This window comes from Strongylocentrotus purpuratus, unplaced genomic scaffold (assembly GCF_000002235.5).
Source record: "Strongylocentrotus purpuratus isolate Spur 01 unplaced genomic scaffold, Spur_5.0 spur5_scaffold_9, whole genome shotgun sequence".
Taxonomy (NCBI): Eukaryota; Metazoa; Echinodermata; class Echinoidea; order Camarodonta; family Strongylocentrotidae; genus Strongylocentrotus; species Strongylocentrotus purpuratus.
Genome location: NW_022145615.1, coordinates 26,777,034 through 26,796,280, shown reverse-complemented (window position 1 = coordinate 26,796,280; position 19,247 = coordinate 26,777,034). Strand labels below are relative to the sequence as shown.

General features: G+C 38.4%; 1 protein-coding gene across 1 annotated transcript; it reads left to right on the top strand.

Moving 5' to 3' along the window:
* Positions 1-6,940: 6,940 nt before the first annotated feature.
* On the top strand, positions 6,941-17,636 carry LOC105436744. The gene is made up of 3 exons (XM_011662635.2): positions 6,941-7,120; positions 10,082-11,323; positions 16,501-17,636. Exon 2 carries the CDS (start codon positions 10,388-10,390, stop codon positions 11,321-11,323), a length of 936 nt encoding a protein of 311 aa, XP_011660937.1. The 5' UTR covers positions 6,941-7,120; positions 10,082-10,387; the 3' UTR covers positions 16,501-17,636.
* The last annotated feature ends 1,611 nt before the right edge of the window (positions 17,637-19,247 follow it).

Here is a 19,247-nt window from a genome sequence, read left to right as displayed (position 1 = left end):
ATGGCAATAAATCTTAAAATATCAAATTGGAATTTCTTAATTAGCAATTCATCTGAGCAGCAGTTTGATGACCTATTTGGAACTCTTCCTAGAGGCATTTCTTGCATGACTATGTATCGATAATTACCTGTTGGTGCTTAAAGTGCTATTGTAGCAATTGCACAACAACAAATACAAAATAAACAACAGAACATTGTGATTGAGTGAAAACAGATTTTTCCTGCAGGAAATATATTAACTCTGACTTATGTTGTCCTTAGAATTTTTTGTCAAAGCTGATAGAAAAGAATTGATGATTAATTTCATATAGACAAACTATTGCATCAAGAAACCACATTCTCACCGACTGCGTGACCTTACATGACAATGTATATCATCCTTAGATTAACAACCGTATGAGTAACAGAAATATTTGTGACAAGTATTACTCTTTTAATCTCCATAAAGGTAACTCGAATAGAGAGTGGCAGATATCAGCTGCAGTAGTTTTAACAACTGGCTGATACTTTCATAGGAGCACTTTTATTTGTGTCATTTAAAATATTGTAATTGTATCCCTTAAATGTGTTTGCTATGCTCATCATTCATTAAAGCATAAACATATTGATTATACTTTAAAATCTCTTTTAATTTTATTTTGTATGTATTTTTTGTCTTCTAAGAAGATAAAAGGGGGGATGAATAGATGAGATTGTACGCTAGCGCATGGTGATGATAATTACATGATGGTAAAGGGCAATGATGTGATTCAAGAATGGTGTGTTTGTATGCTGGTGAGTTATTGTTATAAGTTGGTGTTTATTTATTCATTTTTGTTCTTTAATTATTTTTTTTTGTGGGGGAAGGGGGGGGGGGTGTTTATGAAGAAACAAAATTACGGCAAGCAAAGCCTTGTGATGGGAGTGTCGTTTTATGTTAATGAGAGAGAGAGAGAGAATATAAACGAAATAAGGACACATAATTGTAAGCGCATATGGTTAAAAAAATATAGAAAAAGGGGCACATAAAATGGAAAAGGGTCACTTCTAAGAAGAAAACATAAAAAGTTATTAGGAATAACAAGAGGAACGTTAAAACAAAGTGAAACGGGACAAACTACATGAAGGAAAAGTGCACATGTAATAAACAAAAAGGGATGTTAATCAGATGTAAAAGGGGCACTTAAACCCTATCTAGCATGGGTTATTTTGAAACTGCATAGCCTGGGGGGTCCGGGCCCCCTCCCCTGGAGAAAAAAACGTGTAAGAACACGTTAACTGTACCTTTTTTTGTTTGAGATGGGCCTCCTCCCCTGGGACTCAAGGGGGGGGGGGTGCGTTTTTTTTCAAATTTTCGAGGCCCCCCCCCCCAATAATTTTTTTTTTATTGTTCATTACCCCCCCCCCCCCCCCCCCCCCCCACTGAGCGAATTATTGGCCGGCTGTTTCGCTGCTAAATATTGTCTCACGAATTGGGCCCCCTCCCGTGCCAACGGCTGGATAAGGCCTCCCCCCCCCCCCCCAGGCTAGATAGGGTTAAGGGGAAAACGGGCCGCCCATGTATTTTTGAAGAAAAAAATGGGCCATTGTGCCCCCCCCCCCCTCCAGAGTGCCACATTTTGTATTGATAATGCCTAACTATGATGATTTAAAAAAGAAATTGGTTATGAACAAAGATTTGTTCCCCCAAGAACAGAATTCTTCATTTTCAGATGTATGTTCAAATTGAAGCTAGCCGACACTTGCGCCTTTAAAACCAATGAATGCTGAACATAGCATATCAATAATGCAATGAATAATGATAAAATTGATTTAAAATTGATATGGATCACACTCTAACTTAAAATCGATTTTAAGGCTAAAATCGATTTTATTTATTTAGTGAAACTGCTGCTAAAATCGAAATCAATTTTAAGCCCTTAAAATCGATCAAATCGATTTTAGATCGATTTTAGGGCTTTAGTGAAACACCCCCCAGGGTTGAGTGTGGCAAATGTAGATTAATGTTTGCCAAAGGACATCACTGACTTGAACTGCATGAGACCTTGTGATCCACAGTTCGGTGACATATCCACTCGACCACGACACCTCTATAGACCTAAGGTAATAAAACAGAAACAGTGGCGTATTAGGAGGGAAGGGGAACAACGGTGCCCACCATTGGGTCTAACAAAATATACTCCAGGGGCACTTACGGCACATTTATCTGTGTACTTATTGTGCTTTTTAATGTTATACAGATATTATCCGGGGCACGTCTTCTCCCGCAGATCTAATAACTGCCACCGATGAAAGTATGTATAATTATATACAACACAATTTCGCTGCGGCTTGAAGAAAAAAATCAGAAATCGGAATTTGGGCAAGAGGCGAACAAATTAATGTTGTTGTTTATTTATATATCTTTATATAATTATCATTACTTCATCTCTCTAATTTTCTGATAATAACATAGGCCCATCCATCACAGGGTGGAGCCATGATTCCGCTCCACCCCCCCCCCCCCCCAACGGTTTTAGCACATTGTGAAATGGGTCTAGCATTCAAGGCTGTCACGACTCCCAATCACCCCTTTCTCATTACCTGGATACGCCAAAGAATTCTACACAAGTCATGTTCGTTATGTTTATTTACTACATTGGTCTTTAACCCTAATAAGGCCGGCGGGGGCCATTATGGCCCCCCCCCCCTCCACGATTTTTCCGATTGCTCGGGAACGCATATGGATGGCGCCCCGCCGCTCGCTGACTTTTTTCTTTCGAGTCTTGCGCAACTTTTAAAAGATTTTTTTTGAAAATCGGACCTACGGTTACAATCTCACGTGACCTTTTGTCTTTGCATGTCAGCCCGAAAATCGCTCATTTTCGTGATTTGCATACAAAACATATGGAAGAGTCATTTTTCCTAAAAACAGATCAAACATGGGTTATTGGGTCTTGTTTGAAGTTTAGGTGGTTGTTTTTGGAGTCAAAATAGTTGAATTGTAGTAAGAAATGAAATAAAACAACAAAACAATGAAATACATAAGTTAAAAAAACAATGAATTATTATCAAAACAAGGGATAACATAAGATATAAGCTCGCTCTTCCAAATTTTTTGTCGTATTATTATTCAGAATGGTCTAATGAATATTATGTACTAAAAAAGAATGCTTAAATATGAATAATATATGATTTATGGGTAAAAATGTGATTTTTATGACTTTATTTGCATAAATTACCATAAATATGCAAATAGCCCGGCCTTTTTAGGGTTAAGGGGAGTGGTCGTCGGAGGGTAATCCAGTTGACCGATAGCCCACTAAACCGATGACCCACGAGCATGGGCGTTGATTTGTACCCGTGGTTGGGGGTTGGGGGGGGGGGGTGATAGTTGCCAAAATATTTTCGGCAATGGATCAAAGCAACCAAGAGGTAGAAGCGTATGGCAGATTGCACCGCCTCCCTTCCAAGTTGCTAACTTTTTCAAGTCACCCTCAATAAAGATAACATTTCAGAGAATATGTGAGTCCCACATGGGCTTGCTACCTGGGTTAATATCCTCTCAAGCGCGGAGCCAGGATATTATTTTATAAGGGGGGGGGGCGGTAGTGATCACAAAGCGTGCGAATCACTTACAAAGCCTAGGGGGGTCGGTGCAGGGAGAGAAAGGTTCCCCCCTCCCACGCGAAGCGGGGAACCTTTGACGTTTCATTAGAGAAAGAAGACGATTCGTTGTACCATTCTCGACTCTTAATCCTTTTTCCTTCCTAAATCCTCTTCCTTTCTTCTTTCTCTCTCTTTTTTTTTTTTTTCTTTTTTCGCTGGCTTTTTTTTTTGGGGGGGGGAGGGGGGGCGAATGCCCCACCGTCCCCTTTTCTACGCGCCTGTATCCTCTCTGTCTCTCATTATCTCTCTCTCCCATTCTTTACTTTTTTTTTGCACTTTTGCGCTTTTTAACGCTGCAGCTCTGTATTTTGCGCACGGCATTTCATGATGCTGTTGATTGAATAAATTGAATAAATTCATCAAATCCCGATAAAGCCGTATGAGCGAGAATTCAATTTATTTTTGTCTCACATTGTCTCATTTACTTCGTTTTCTATTTATATATGTATGTATTATGAAAATGAGATAGCAAAATGTCTATATTGATGGTCATCTTGCGAGTAATACCCATTAACTACTCTCATCGGGCTCTCATCATTAATTTTTCTCTTCATTTTTTTTTTTGATGGTGAATTATTGGGGGGGGGGGGGAATAATTGTACAGGCCCCCCCATCCCCCACCTGAAATATTTGGGGGGGGGGATATATCCCCCAATCCCCCCCCCCCCCCGGATCGACACCCATGCCCACGAGACTGACAAAACAAAATGATCCACGAGAATAATGACACAAAAGGTCGAAAGCTCTAGAGACCAACAAGACAACAAAATACATAATTAAGAAGTAATAGAAGAGAATGAAATTTTTGAACATGTCCGTGAATCTATATGATTACTTTTAAAAATATCAATATTTTAGAAAGATTGAAAAGTTTGGTCTTGTGGGCCGTCGGTCTAATGAACGCACAAAAAGAAGGTTGTGAGAAGGTCCATAGAAGAGAGAGACAAGTTAATATTGTCTGATTACTGATAAATATTTTAAAAAAGAGAAGGAAAGTATATGTTTTGGGAAAATTATCTTTCTTTTTCTTAAAAAAAGGGCCACCTTCTTCTTTTCCACCTCCTCCTCATTCTCCTCTCCCTTCTTCTACCTCCTCTTCCTCCTCCTCCTTCTTCTTCTTCTCCTTTTTTCCTCTTCTTCTTTTTCTACCTCCTCTCTTTGGCGGCGGACATGGATAAGTATTGTTCGACAGTGGGCACCGTGAGGGGCACTTAGTGTCTAGAATATCTGATAATTATGGAAGCAAGCTCGCAAGCAAAAAAGCAAGCAAAGAAGAAAGTGAGAAAGTAGAAAATAATAAATACATATTTTTATAAAGAAAGACAGAAAGGTAGATAGGAGAAATTATGTTCAGTCTCAGAGTTACATACGTGTATGATCGAATCTCTTTGGTCCAGATTGACAACAGCGCCATCTACCGATAAAACACAACATAGAGAGCAGGTGGAAGGTTATCCAAGCCACCGTCTCTCTCTCCTTCTCTCTCTCTCTCTCTCTCTCTCTCTCTCTCTCTCTCTCTCTCTAATGTATTTATTTCGTGTAAATAAGTGATTCAAACACACCTCTATCACTTATTTGAGTTATACACTGAATAGCATTTTTTTTAAAATCTGTGTGCAGGGTAAAATGGCTCTGTGGTAGTGGTCTCATAAATGGGTTCGAAACCAAGTCCCATGCACTAGTGCCCATATGTAATCAAGCCGTCGGTCCCCTTGTTGCTTACAAACATACTTAGGCTGTCAGCAGTCAGGAAGTAAAACAAACTAACCAAAGCAAAGAAACTAGACCACAATAATATGGAGTTGTGTACTTGGGAGATTCTTACGAATTGAAATTGAAAGAAAGAACACCATCATTGCATTCGAAGAGATTTAAAAAGATTGATTATTTTATCAGTCAGAAAATATAATAAGCTCGACATAATTATGATCTTTTTATTATCTATGGATTTTTGAATCTAGGTGTTTTTTTTGGAAAAACATAACGAAAACAACATGGTTACATTTTCAAATCGTTTTATTCAGAGTTGGCTGTTTACATCGCATCCTTTCCTCTGGGCCATCCCGATCTTTATTTTGCACTGACTATTATGGACCGGAATGTGAGAGGGAAGCAGATGAGTGAGGAACTTGAACAAATAAGATCCTGTAGAAAATGTATTAAAAACAAAGAGTTTGATACAGATAGTTTAAACAAACCACCAGGACTTTCAGATTTTCTACAAATTCTGTCAGGTATCCATGAATCATCCTCTCAAAAGGCCTTGATGACCTTGATTCGTATTAAATTAGAATGATGCAGGGTCCAGATATACAGCACATGTACTTGATTCAGTGGCGGATCCAGGGGGGGGGGGGCCGGGGGCCCAGGCCCGTCCCCCCCCCCCTTGAGAATTTTTTTTTGATTTTTACCTTTTGGGGGGGTTGGCCCCCCCCCCCCACCCCCCACTGAGCGAATTTTCGGCCGGCGCGATTTTCAAATCTTCGGGAGCAAAAAAAAAAAAGTTGGGCCCCCTCCCCTAAGAAATCCTGGATCCGCGCCTGACTTGATCAACTAAACTCTTTCAAAAAAAAATCACGGATATTCAAAATGTTAGAAATAAAACAATTGCTGTTTAGTATACAACTTTTTCTCTGATATCATTCATTGCATTTCCATATCTTGCAGAATGTATGACTGGAACACACTGCCACTTATATACGCCTTACCATGTCATGTCGTATACGAACCGCGGCCCCACTCACGTCAGATATTGCTCAAATCACAATTTTTTTTGTATTTATGCTTAAATTAATACCGGCTAATTTTCAGGGTGGACTTCCCCTGATTCTGATTCTCTACACAGCGGCCAGGAGGGTCAACTCGGTTCGAGCTGGACACAATAGGCCTACAGCTACTTTATTGCAGAAACAAAAGAACATCCCGACCAAGTGAAACCAGATTGGACAAACTCTGTGAATATATGGCTCTGATTCAATATGACCGCGCCCATCCTCCCCCAAAGGAGGGGATTCCCCATATTATTGGTCATAGGTGCGCCACCTTATTTCCAGTCGCTTTAATTTGTTTTGAGAATTTGTTTTAAAAGATAAGATTTTGAGATACATAAAGAAAATCATGTTGCTAAATTTCTTTTTTTGTGTGGATTTAAATTGTACTTTGCATGCATCTCAATACGTCATATGATAAATATCAAGCAAAATTTTAAGCTGAAATATGATATGAGATTGCGTGCGCATGATTGTGTGTGTGAGAGCCAGCACTCGATCTGCAAGCTGGCCTCGCTGCGGTAATCTCTACGCGTATTCTCTCTAGCTCTCGTACGTACGTCACGACGCAATTTTCCACGAGAATAACAACAGAAGCAGATCCAAGCCTGAGCATTTCAACGTCGTCAACACCACCCGGACGTAGCTATCTAGAGTAAAAATCTAATCCGGAAGTAACAGAACGAGAAACCATGTGCTAAATTTAAGGAAAATTGTATGTTTTGGGTGAGTATTTGCAGAAGACCTTCTATTATGTTTACCCAACGCCCTCCGGGCTCCAGGCCAGCGCTTTGCTGTTCACTTGGCCTAGCCTGGCAGAGCGCTGTGCCTGTTGAGCGCAGTGCTGGAGTGGGGGTACGGGTGAGGGAGAGAGAGAGAGAGAGAGAGAGAGAGAGAGAGAGAGAGAGAGAGAGAGAGAGAGAGAGAGAGAGGGAAGATGGACATGCGGATGTTTCTGTATTAATGTTCATCAATATTTATCATTTTATTAGTATAATTGTCATATTATTATTACCTTTGATTATTATCATTATTATCATTATTATTATTTATTATTATTACCATTAATTATTATTATCATTATCATTTGTATTATTATTATTATTAATATTATTATTATAATCATTATTATTATTGTTATTATCATTGATATAATAATTATATTTTCATGACTATTATAGTTATCAGCATCAGTGATCCTGTTGAAACTTACGGTCGTTATAATCATTATAACTACTAGCAGTCATCATAAAAGACAACAACAACATACAAAACAATACTTATATAATCATGGATGGCTTTGAGTGGGATACAAGAATATATTGCTCGAGCTATGACAATATTGGACGAGTCAAAGACGAGTCTAATATTGTCATAGCGAGAGCAATATATGCTTGTATCACAGGAAAATTACAAAGCCATAAATGTTATTATTATCTATATTAGGCTGACTAGTAAAATAACAAATTTTTGACTTAATTACCTCAGTAAATATGGCTTTGGCCCGAATTCACAAAAGAGGTTTAACTTAACCCATAGTTAAAGGTAAAGACCAGTATTGGAAACGCCCCAATTTCAAAAAATGAAATGGAAGCTCTTATTACCAATCATGTGAAAGAATATGTTTTGAATATTACATGATGATAAAAATGTTGACGGGAAACCGCCTACTAATTGATATATTTGGTAAATTAGTGTATCTCTCGCCTGTTGAGAGATATGAAATGCATGTGTCGGGCATGTGTGTGTAGTCCCATATACATCTTTCTGTGTACAGTGCTTCTAACTTTATGAAGACTTGGCCAAATTTCTTATCATTTTGATGATTCCAGAACCTTGCAGTACATATATGCTAGATGATCAACCTTTTCTGATCGATTTCACACCGTTTCTTTCACAATGCAATCGCATGACCATAACTGGTCTTTAGCTTTAAAACCCTCATTTACATAACCCATTGTTTAAAAATTAGCGCAAAATACACTGTAAGCTACCCTGCTCTGCCCGCGTCTGACTGATGTGTCGCACTTATTTTGCGCTAACTTGAAGTTCCAGGATGACCGAGCAATACAAAAACAATACTGGTCGGTCATCCGGGTACTGAGCTAAAGATATTGAATACACTGATTTATTGTATCCCTCGAAAGCCTCATATAGATAATGCTTCCTAATATCTCCATCACATTGTCCAGGTCTAGAAGCTGATGACAGTAATAATATACAAAATGAATATAAGCAAATAATGATGGATGGTCAATCTGTGTTTTGACATTTAGCTTTGCAATATGTAGTGGAAGTTCGGAACGGAAAATGCAAAAGTTTGTAATGTTCGGTAATCAAAAGTTCTTTTTTGATATCGGAGTGGAAGTTTAATAACATTAAAGCTTGATCGAGATGGTGTAAGCATTTCCCAGCTCCATATATCCTAACGATCTGGTTCCACCTCTGTATGACAAGATTATGAGTTTAAACAGTTCTGCAGTTTGCGTTCTGGATGCATCTTTTTGTGAAACAACATTTCGCTATTACAGCTACCTGCATGTAAGTGAATACACAAACATCAGACTACCGGTATACTTAGTACACATGTATCATTCCTCAAAATTTAAGCATAGGGGTTGCCCATTTCCCAGAATTCATATCCATTTATGGATGTGTTGTTTGAATCAGGATAGGAAAGTAAATCTAAATTGTCATTGTGCCATGTTTCTGTTTTGCATCTAGGTTTTGATCATGCGTGTGCAATACAATTACTTGGTTTCTTGTCTCATACAAGAAACAATGTACATGCAGTTGTTACACTTTGTATTTCTATGTGTAATTCTGTCACTAGCAGTGTGGTCTTACAAGGGTTTACAAAGTTGGAATTAGTCTTCGTGCTGTTTATAATACTTAATTTGCAATTATTATATATTTTGTTCTATGGTAACTCAGTGTTATATTGCTCTGGTTTATAACATTAGGAACGAGAGCACTATAATACTGAGTTCCCATAGGACATATTTTATTCAGATGGTCATATCTCAGCCAATTCAATTAGTTTTCGACATTCGGACATTATTGTTGATGCTCTTTTGGAAAATGAAGACAAAATTGAGAAATTCTAAAAAAATTGTATAGTAACTGTACCCTTTCCTGAAACACAAAGGGATCTTAATTATGATATTAGCTGGCCTATCTGTCGGGAGATGCAAGGATGTATTGCCCTTACTGAAATCATATTGACCAAGTTGAAGATGAGGTCGATATGATTTTAATTAGGGCAATATATTTTCTGATAAATCCCAAAAGGCCAGTCAATATCATATAAATGTTATCTTTCTAATTTGCACTGACGTTAGAAGAGAGTGGGTCAAATTGTTTTAAAAGAAATCTTAAGTATATGTAATGCATTCTTACAGCTTACTTTATTTTGTGTTCATCAGATTACAAATATCAGTCTTTATTTGTTTGCCAAGCACTCAATAAAAACTGTTGAGTAAAATTGCTCACTTATGTTTACATTTACACTTACAGAGAGATCATTTGAAATTATGTCTTGACATTTATAACAAAATTGTTATTATAACAAGATGAGTTGAGGATACCTACTTTGTTACAAAAATAGACTTTCCAAAAATAGATCATATCATATCATAAATTAGAAAGTGATCTTATCCATTTCACTTGCTCTCTTTGTACGTACAGGAAATGCTGGCAAGGTGTTATGTGGTTATACACATGTGCCATAGGATGGAACAAGGAAGGATGTGGCTCCATGCATGCAGTATGGGTGTCTCTGCTATATTTCCAACGACATGTGCATGTATATATCATATCTGATGTTTAGGAGTCTGTTATCATTGTAGTGCATACAGCCAATGCGGTCGTTGGCTGGTGTTGTTTTGGTTTCTGACTGGAGTGGGATTTTGTTAGTGTCCTTGTGGTAGTCCTTGTGGTACAGGTCTGTCGGTTAGCCACTAATGAGATGTAGATGAAGTGCCACAACTTTGGATGGCAATGGACGGGCTGCAAATGTCTGACTTGGACTCAGTAGCTGGCTCTGAAAGTAAAGGCAAGTCTGAAAGCACTATTCCGGAGACCTACGACTTTGCCATTGTGCATATAGACAAGGACAAGGAATTAGCTGAGAAGTTCTTCTTAGTTTTAGAAGAAAAGTATGACCTAAAGGGGTATCACAGCAAGCGGGATTTCGTGGTGGGTGGTCCTAAATGCCAACGTTTCAGAGCGTGGGAGGATTCCAGCTTCATCATACTGCTCATCTCACTTCGCTCTTCGAAGGAGAAGATCTTTCAGAAAGACAGAAACATCGCGTATCAGGTTGAGAGCAAGAGGACCAAAGCAAATCATCCGGAGGTGCTTCCCATCTATGTAGACCTTTCTCGGAAAGAACAACGAAAGTGGAGCACCAAGGTTGGTCGATCTTTCTCAGATACCGATCCCTTCTGGAAAGAGCTAGCAGCACACATCGACCACAGCTCCTGTGTTGAAGTGAGCTCGGAAATCTCTGTTGAATCCAAAGAAAATGACTCATCTTCAGAGGCGCAAGAGGATTTGACAAACAATAACACCGACCCGTCCGAGAAGACACCTCCTGTCAAAGGCAGGAAGAAGCACAAGATATTCAGGGGCCTATTCAAAAGAAACGAGAAGAAGCTAAAGAGGAAGTTGAAACGCACTAGTAGCCAATCAAAGAAATCCAAGAGTGGTAAACTCAAGTCGAAAAAGAAGTTGAAATCTCTTCGCAGGTTAATGATATGTGTGCCTGCCCGGTCAACAGAGTGTTCATCATACTCCAGTCCACCAATGGTTAGCCCACCAATCTCAACATTTCACTCACCCGATACTGCCAAGGTGGATGAGATGGAACATAATTTTGTGGAAACTGCTTCCAGAATGGACACAACAACAGCAGAGCATCTCAGATAGGTAAGTTGGGCGGACCAATTGCATCATGGACATTGTAGAGCAGCACGTGCACTTGAGGGAATGAAACACCAGTCCTAAGGCTATACATGTACATGTCACAATATGTGGTACACCTACCACCTTGCCCCCCCCCCCCCTTCCACCGGATAACCAACCCTCGGATAACCACCCTCTAGAACAACTACCCCCCCCCCCCCGACATATATCCAGGGGGGTAGTTGTCGGGGGGGGGGGGGGTAGTTATCCGGGGGTAGTTGTCTGGGGGGTAGTTGACTGGGGGATAGTTGTCCGGGGTAGTTGTCGTAGAGGGTGGTTAGCCTAGGGGTGGTTGTCCAGGGGGTAGGTGTCCTAGAACCGTATAGCATATGCTCTACTGCCCATGATGTAATTCATTTTGTAGGTTCACTAATTATGTAACACATGCTCTGGCAACAATCACTCTGCAGTACATTTCTCACACCAAATTTCTTACTTCATACCTGGACCAAACTCTTCACCTTACCCTAACCCTGAATCTAATCTGAAAACCAAATAACATCCCTAACATAACCCTTTACTTTTATGAAATAAAGCAAGGAGAAGATGTTGCCAGAGAAAATATTTGGGCCACCTCAAAATTTGCTTCAGTGTGGATCAGGGCTCAAATTAATTTTTTGTCCACGGGGGCTCTTCCCCCCCAAAAAGAGCCCCCGTGAGCCTTCTCACGGGGGTTCTTTTAGTACTGACGGGGGCTCTTTTTTATACAAATATCCATTGAATTGGTACCTATGATACTCCTCAATTATTTGCTATTTCATCATTATCATTTCAATCAGCATTTTCCCTCTTACAACTTTACAAGCTACATAGCTGTTACTGGCCTGTGTATATAATATATACGCATACAACACTGATCTTTATGATGTCTTTAACGTGACATATCTTCTTCTCCCCTTGCAAACGAGAAAGAAAACGAGGTAATTAAAAGGGATTAAGCGACAAATAATGATTGTGATTCAAATTGATGCGAATATTTGTTTGAATAAGCACTGCTATTCACCCGAATCTTCTTTGCAAAAACAACTTTTACAAATCTCAGCCATGCTTACTGAGTTGAGACGTTCCATTCAATGTAAAATACTCATTAAAGAATACACTTCTCCTAATCTGAAAGAGATCTTACAACACAGTGGCAGATTTACATGGCTGAGATTTGTAAAGTCGTTTTTACAAAGAAGATTCTGGTGAAAAACATTGCTTATTCAAAAAAATCCTTGCATCAATTTGAATCACAATGAATATTTGTCGCATGATCCTTTTATTAAATAACCTTGTTTTCTTTTTTGTTTGCAGGGGGAAAAGAAGCTATGTCACGTTAAGAAATCATAAAGATCAGTTGTATTATGCGTATATACATTATGATACCAGAACAAATGTTGATTATCAGAATGTCATTTTGGAATACCTCTATACAAATACCACATTGTCTTTAGCCCGTATCAGTATTAGTATGATCCAATATAAAGCTATTATTCTTTATTTATTTCAGTATAATGCTTTTCCTCAAAAATAGTTTTGCCATTTTGTTAGGGTTCAGACGCTAAGAAATGGTTTCAAATGTACATTACACGAACCCTGAACCATTGCAAAATGATGGTGGTTCTCTCTCTCTCTCTCTCTCTTTACTTTAATCATGCATTATCAACTACATATAAAGCAGCAACCAAAAACTTAGGGTTATCTGAGATAGGTGAAAGTAAGAGTTAAAAGAAAGTCATGCTAAAACGGCGCTTCACTTCCCCCCCCCCCATGAAAAAATAAAATAGATTAGTAGTCCTCCTCTCCAGCATCCCCCCCCCCCCCCCCGCTTTAATATCACATTTTCACTTGGCAGCCGAAGGGGGCCGGGGATGGGAGGAGGGGGTTAAACCCCTAACCCCCCCCCCCCCCCCCCCCCGTAGATCTGCCCATGTTACCATATCATTCCACGACATCTTGGTCTTCCTCTTCTTCTCAATAGGGACTTTTAGATTTGCGTGGACGTGGACGTGTTACGTCCTTTTAAGGCACTGGCAGTCACATGTGACGTCCTTTTAAGCACTGACACTGCCTTAAAAGGAGGTCACACGTTTCAGTCCACGTTCCCATCGTGCAAATCTTAAAGTCCCTAATATTGATCTACTGGTCGAGGTTCATTATTTGCTAGTCATTTGAAATCACCAGATTTCAGCAGGTTAACGCTTTCACAACGAAAAACTTCTCCATGACCATGTTTCTGCCCTTGCGCGATCGCCTCCAGCTCCAGCAGACATAGTGCGGCAGCGTGCACACGTACCGCTACTAAGGGCGCAGTAGGCCTATAACCACTGCTGACGGCGGCACTGCACTGTGAGCTGAATCGGTAATAATAGGCCTACTCATAAAACAAGAAATCTTGCACGCTAATCTGTTATAACAGAAAAGATAATCTTTATTTTATAATTCTACGGGGCGATTTTTGATTTTGCAATTGCCCCCGTGAGCAACCTGACGGGGGCGATTATGTAGCTCACGGGGGCGAATCGCCCACCGCCCCCGTGTATTTTGAGCGCTGGTGTGGATGTCATTTATGAATTATTATTGCTAACAAAGCTGATGCCAGAATAAGAAGAGAAATTGGGTTTTAAGATTTTGCTACTATTGTAACAGATATTTATTATATTGTGTTCTTCAATTAATGTGTTAACTTGGTTCGTTATGATCTTGTCCTTGCCCCCCCCCCCCTCCAAAGAAGTACCTATTACCCATCCTTCTCAACAGTGTATTAAAAATATGAGATATAATACACAAATATTAATTAATGTAAAATCAATATGAATTTGAAAAAAGAATGAACATTTAGAAAACACAATTTGAAAAAAAAGATTATGAATTTCTTGGAACAAGAATAGCTGTCCAAGTGGAATCACTACTTTCATATATTCTCTTGAAAGGGATGGAACTTTACTAACAAAAATCTACACTAACTTCTTCAAAATGTTGTTAAACACAAATGATTTGTAAATCTTTTTTATATATTTTTTATTTTGTATGATTTAATGTTTCTGTTGAAATTTTTGCAATTTGTGCATGAAATAGAAGCTAGGCTTGGCTAACATGTATCATATATGCAAGGTTGACCTCTTTATGGGGTCAAAGACATAGGCCAGTAGTTGCAAAGTACTTTCAATGATGATTTGGTGAAGTGTTGGGGAGCGTCAGAAATATTTGAGTTACACCATGTGTTGCAACAGAGAGAGAGAGAGAGAGAGAGAGGGGGGAGGAGACATACTGTAGAGAGAGGGAGAAGGGGGGGGGGGGTACATAGAGAGAGAGAGGAGTATATGTACATAAAGAATGTCAAGCAGTGAAGAAAACTAAACTGCACACAGCAAAATGAATGACCCAAGCATAGTTTCCACCTTCATGAAAAGTATTTTTTGTTGGGAGCAAAAGCTTATCAAATCGAGGCCTGTCTGGAACAGAATCTAATTTTAATCAAGTTCAGGCTTATAACTGAATGCATGCTAAGAAAAAAAATTTAACAAACATTTCATCATATACATGTAGTACAGTAGTATACAGGCTATTTTATATATGTATAAGATAGATTGTAACATTTTCTGATCCTCTGCCTAACTTACTAAATTAGTGTTAGTAATGTATCCATCCATGTATTCAGTAAAATCACTCATACATGTAGTGCAAAGTCCATAATGATACTTGATATGTTATCTTCACAACTCACCCCACCAGAAAAATATACAATTGCAATCACATTTAAAGGAAACCTCACCCCAATTGCAATAATTATATCTAGGGTGAATGTACGATTGAAAATTTCTTTAAAGGTAGTGTATCCCAACATAAAATTTGAACGTGAGCAGGGTCTTATTATTCAAATTTTTCTTTGGTAATAACATACATTAATGAGCTGTAAGGATATGAGCTTTTGTACACTTCAATAACCCGCTTCTTGTAATGGTAATATTTAAGTTAATTGAATCTTTGCGCAGCACATAAGGTACGACCGTACAGTACAAGGGTCTGACGGTAAATCAGACTTATTTGTATCTCTCATTTTGCTGCTTTTCTAAAAACCAACTTAAAATCAGGGTGGACTCCCCCTTTTAAGTTATCACCTTTCTTCTTTCAAGCTTAGTAGAGCATCACACATGTATAAAACTGAGGACATATTCTGTTTGTTTATTTCTTATTATTTCTTTCTATAGATTCCTTGCATTACGTCACTTAGAAACCAAAATGAGTTTTAGTTTCACAAAGTGAGGAAATAATGGTGATTAATAGACGTGTTGACATCTTTTAAGATAGTAATAGAATATTACACACTTCTATTTAAAGTGTGGGGTGACAATCTTGACTGGATATGAGTTTTACAGTATTGTACGAATATGTGATGTACAATTAGTTATGTATTTTATTTCATTTGTTCTACATAAGGTAAAATGAATATGTTTTCACTGATAATGCTAGAAACAAATTATCTTACTCTTTTTGGTCACCATCTCAGAAGTTTTTAAAATTTGTATTGCTACTCCATTTACCCTGGAATGGAGTCCTGGGGGTGTTTCACAAAGATCCTAAGTCGAACTTAACTCTAAGTATATATTTATTTATTTATTTATTCAAGAACATGAAATCTCCTTGAAAATAGAAAATATGAATGATTTGAATCAACATTTTATGCCTTTTTAAAATAGTTTTAAATATGCTAACAGCTTTCCATAATTGTTACGGTAAGTCCAACTTAGAGATAAGTTCAACTTAGGATCTTTGTGAAACACCCCCCCCCCCCCCTGTACTTTTGTTAACTTACGGTAAACTTGAGCTTGCAGTAATTTAAATTACTGAAAATTGCTTTAAAAAATAGCACTGTGACAGTAATCAAAACTTTTTAGAGATCAAGATACTGGAATAAATGAAACAAATGGCTATGGAAATGTTTCCTATCAGTTTTCAGATTTACTATCATAAAAAAAAATTTAATCCAAATTATTACAAAGATAACCTTTAAAAATTGAAATTTTTCAGATTGTGATCTATGGACTAATCTCTTTGTTATATGTTTTAGAATCGACCTTACAATTTTATATTCTCTTTCTCTCTCTCTCTCTCTCTCTCACTCCCCTCTTTCAATGATTTTCCTTTCTATTCTGCAGCTCTTCTACCATTTCCTGATTGAATATTTGATGTCGTCAGAAGATTGGAAACCAACTTTATTTCTTTGATGAACCAACAAGCAAGATGCAGGTAGCAAATAGAGAAAATGGAGAAGTACAATAAGAACAAACATTGCAACCGGTTGCTACAAAATTTGTGCTCTTTAGAAGTGAAGGGTGAGAAAAGACTTTGCACGTGAACTTGTGCCCAGCCACCAACCTCTATTCAAGAGTGATGTGTTTTTTCTCTCTCTATGGGAATGGAAAGTGGAGAGTTAATTGTGGAATCCATTTTGTTTGAGGAGTCATGTGTCATTTGATTTCCTCTTTATCCTGTTGTGAGGCTTGTCTATAAGCTTTTCAAGAGTTTGTCCATACTGATTGTGCTGAGATTGCAGACACTTCCAGACATTACACTCTGTTATGTGGAGATAGTTTTGAATGCTTCCCCAGTCATAACTCGTTTTATCCATACTAAAAGACTGTGTAAGTACCCATATTAGCATGTAACTTCATAATGGAGTTGACGTTTGATGCCAATGTAGGAGAGAGCATAACATAATCGATTGTTCAAAATGAGCATGCCATTCGAGGATCCTCTTGCTATAAAAGTACCTGATGATACTCAACAACCCCTGAGCGATTCTACTCCGTACCGTTTTACCTCTGTCAATGATGCCAATGAAAATGTGGTCCAATCGAAGAGTGGACATGAGAAAATCTTGGAGCCAGAAAAAATATTTGATTTCCTTGTGTGCAACCATGAGTCTAACAACAAGCAAGCGAGCAGAATTTACGAGGAAATGGAGAAACTGCACCTACAAGGGTACATCTATGAAAGAGACAAGATTGTAGGGCAGTATAAACTCACAGCTTATGAACAAGCCATCCGAAACACCGAAAGTATTATACTTCTAATTTCAACGGAAGCTCTCAAGTGTGGCGAGTTCTCTCGTAAAATGCATGCATCTAGTAACTTCAGCGTGATTCCTATTTACATAGACCTTCCCAGAAAGGAATATCCAAGACTTCTTCGTCACCATGTTGGCATCAAGTATACGAATGATGACGACTTCTGGGAAAGACTTCGCATTGCGATCACAAGACCCATGAAAGATTGCGAAAGCTCCACAGAGGTTGGACCCCGACCATCAAAACCTTTTAAAAAAGAGCCGTTATCTCAGGCTTCGCCATTACCAAGCAGAAGCAAAAAAACGATCAAGGTGGTGCCGCAGCCGGGAAGATCAGTAGCACCTGAGAAAAAAAACAAGAAACCGCTGCCTAGTTCGAAACCAAAGCCAGAAAAGAAGTGGTGGTCATTTCGCTCGAAGCAGAATGGGGAGAAGGAAATGCCGCCGGCTATTCAAATGAAAACAATCAGAACAAAAGGTAAAGCGTTGGATGATGAAACAAATAATAGGTAATAATTATACCACAGTCACGCTAACAAGACCGTTACCAGATCAATAACAGAGTGAACAGACCAGACAAAATAATACCTTACCCATAATGGCCAAGAATAGGTTGATTTGGAAGTGTGACTCAGGTACTATTAGCCTGTAAGGTTTTCTATGATCTGATAAATATCATTCATCAATAGTGTCTCATGTTATGCCTCTATCTGGACAAATTAGCAAGGCCGATGTATGGTACTTAGATCGCTTATTTTCTGGTATATTTCATTTGCAACACTCCAGCTTTATCCTGTCCATGTGATTAACAATATATTATGAGTGGTGAGCAATTTATCTCTGGAAAACTCAGTAAGCTAGAGCTCTAGCTAGAAAAGTGAAACTGAGCTTTAGTGAAAACTATGATATACTAGTACATAAAAGTGTGCAGCTAATGGGGGAAAAACCTCCTTTAAACACACAAATAAGGGATTTGTTTTTCTCTGGGCAACTTGTTTTACAGAATGTCTGCTGATGGCCAGGCATTGACTCTGTGTTAAAGGATATGAGTTAATGTCCTTCTGGCTGTCAGGGTTAAGCAAGATGCACTTACTACAGGTGGTCGATTAGTGTTAATGTGTTTATATTATATGCAGTCCATTATTTGAGTTGGATTTTATGACTCATTGAATGGGTTGTGCCTGGATGTTGGAGATCAAGGTCACTTGTGAGTCAACTCAGACATGTAATACAACAGTATGAGTAATGCCCAACTCTTCCTGGTATTCATTAGTCATTTTCGGTTTGATATTCCTCCTAAATACAAAATTTGAGGGCAATTCTTAGCAATGTGTCCATATGATATGTCCTTTATTCCCATTGTTTTCATTAGGCTTCCATGAAAGAAAATTCAATTATTAATTTGTTGGTGGTACCAAAAAGAACCATTGGTAAAAAGTTGCATCAAGAAATGTTCATTTTTTGAATGAAATACATGACTGTTGTCATTATGTTGCCTGGCACAAATTGCTTGGGATCACCTATTCAATGTTTCATTCAATGTTTCATCTGCAGATATCCAGAAGGGTGTTAACTCAAATGAATTTGATAATTACAATGATAATCGTTGTTTACAGAACTTTCAACTGCTCAAACTTAAAGTGCTTTAATATACAAATCATACACAGCAGTGAGGGCATTAGTAAAAATTACCCACACATGGTACCTTTGGAACAGTCTAACACGCCCAAGGCGGTAGCCAAGGGTGTTTGGACTGTTTTGAAGGTACTGAATGTGGATAATGAATTGTATTATTTGTTTTATAAGATTATTGTTTATCTGTTTTATAAAATGATG

Bases quoted from the DNA above. Each gene is read 5' to 3' on its own strand.
- LOC105436744 (XM_011662635.2), top strand. From the start codon at position 10,388: ATGGCAATGGACGGGCTGCAAATGTCTGACTTGGACTCAGTAGCTGGC.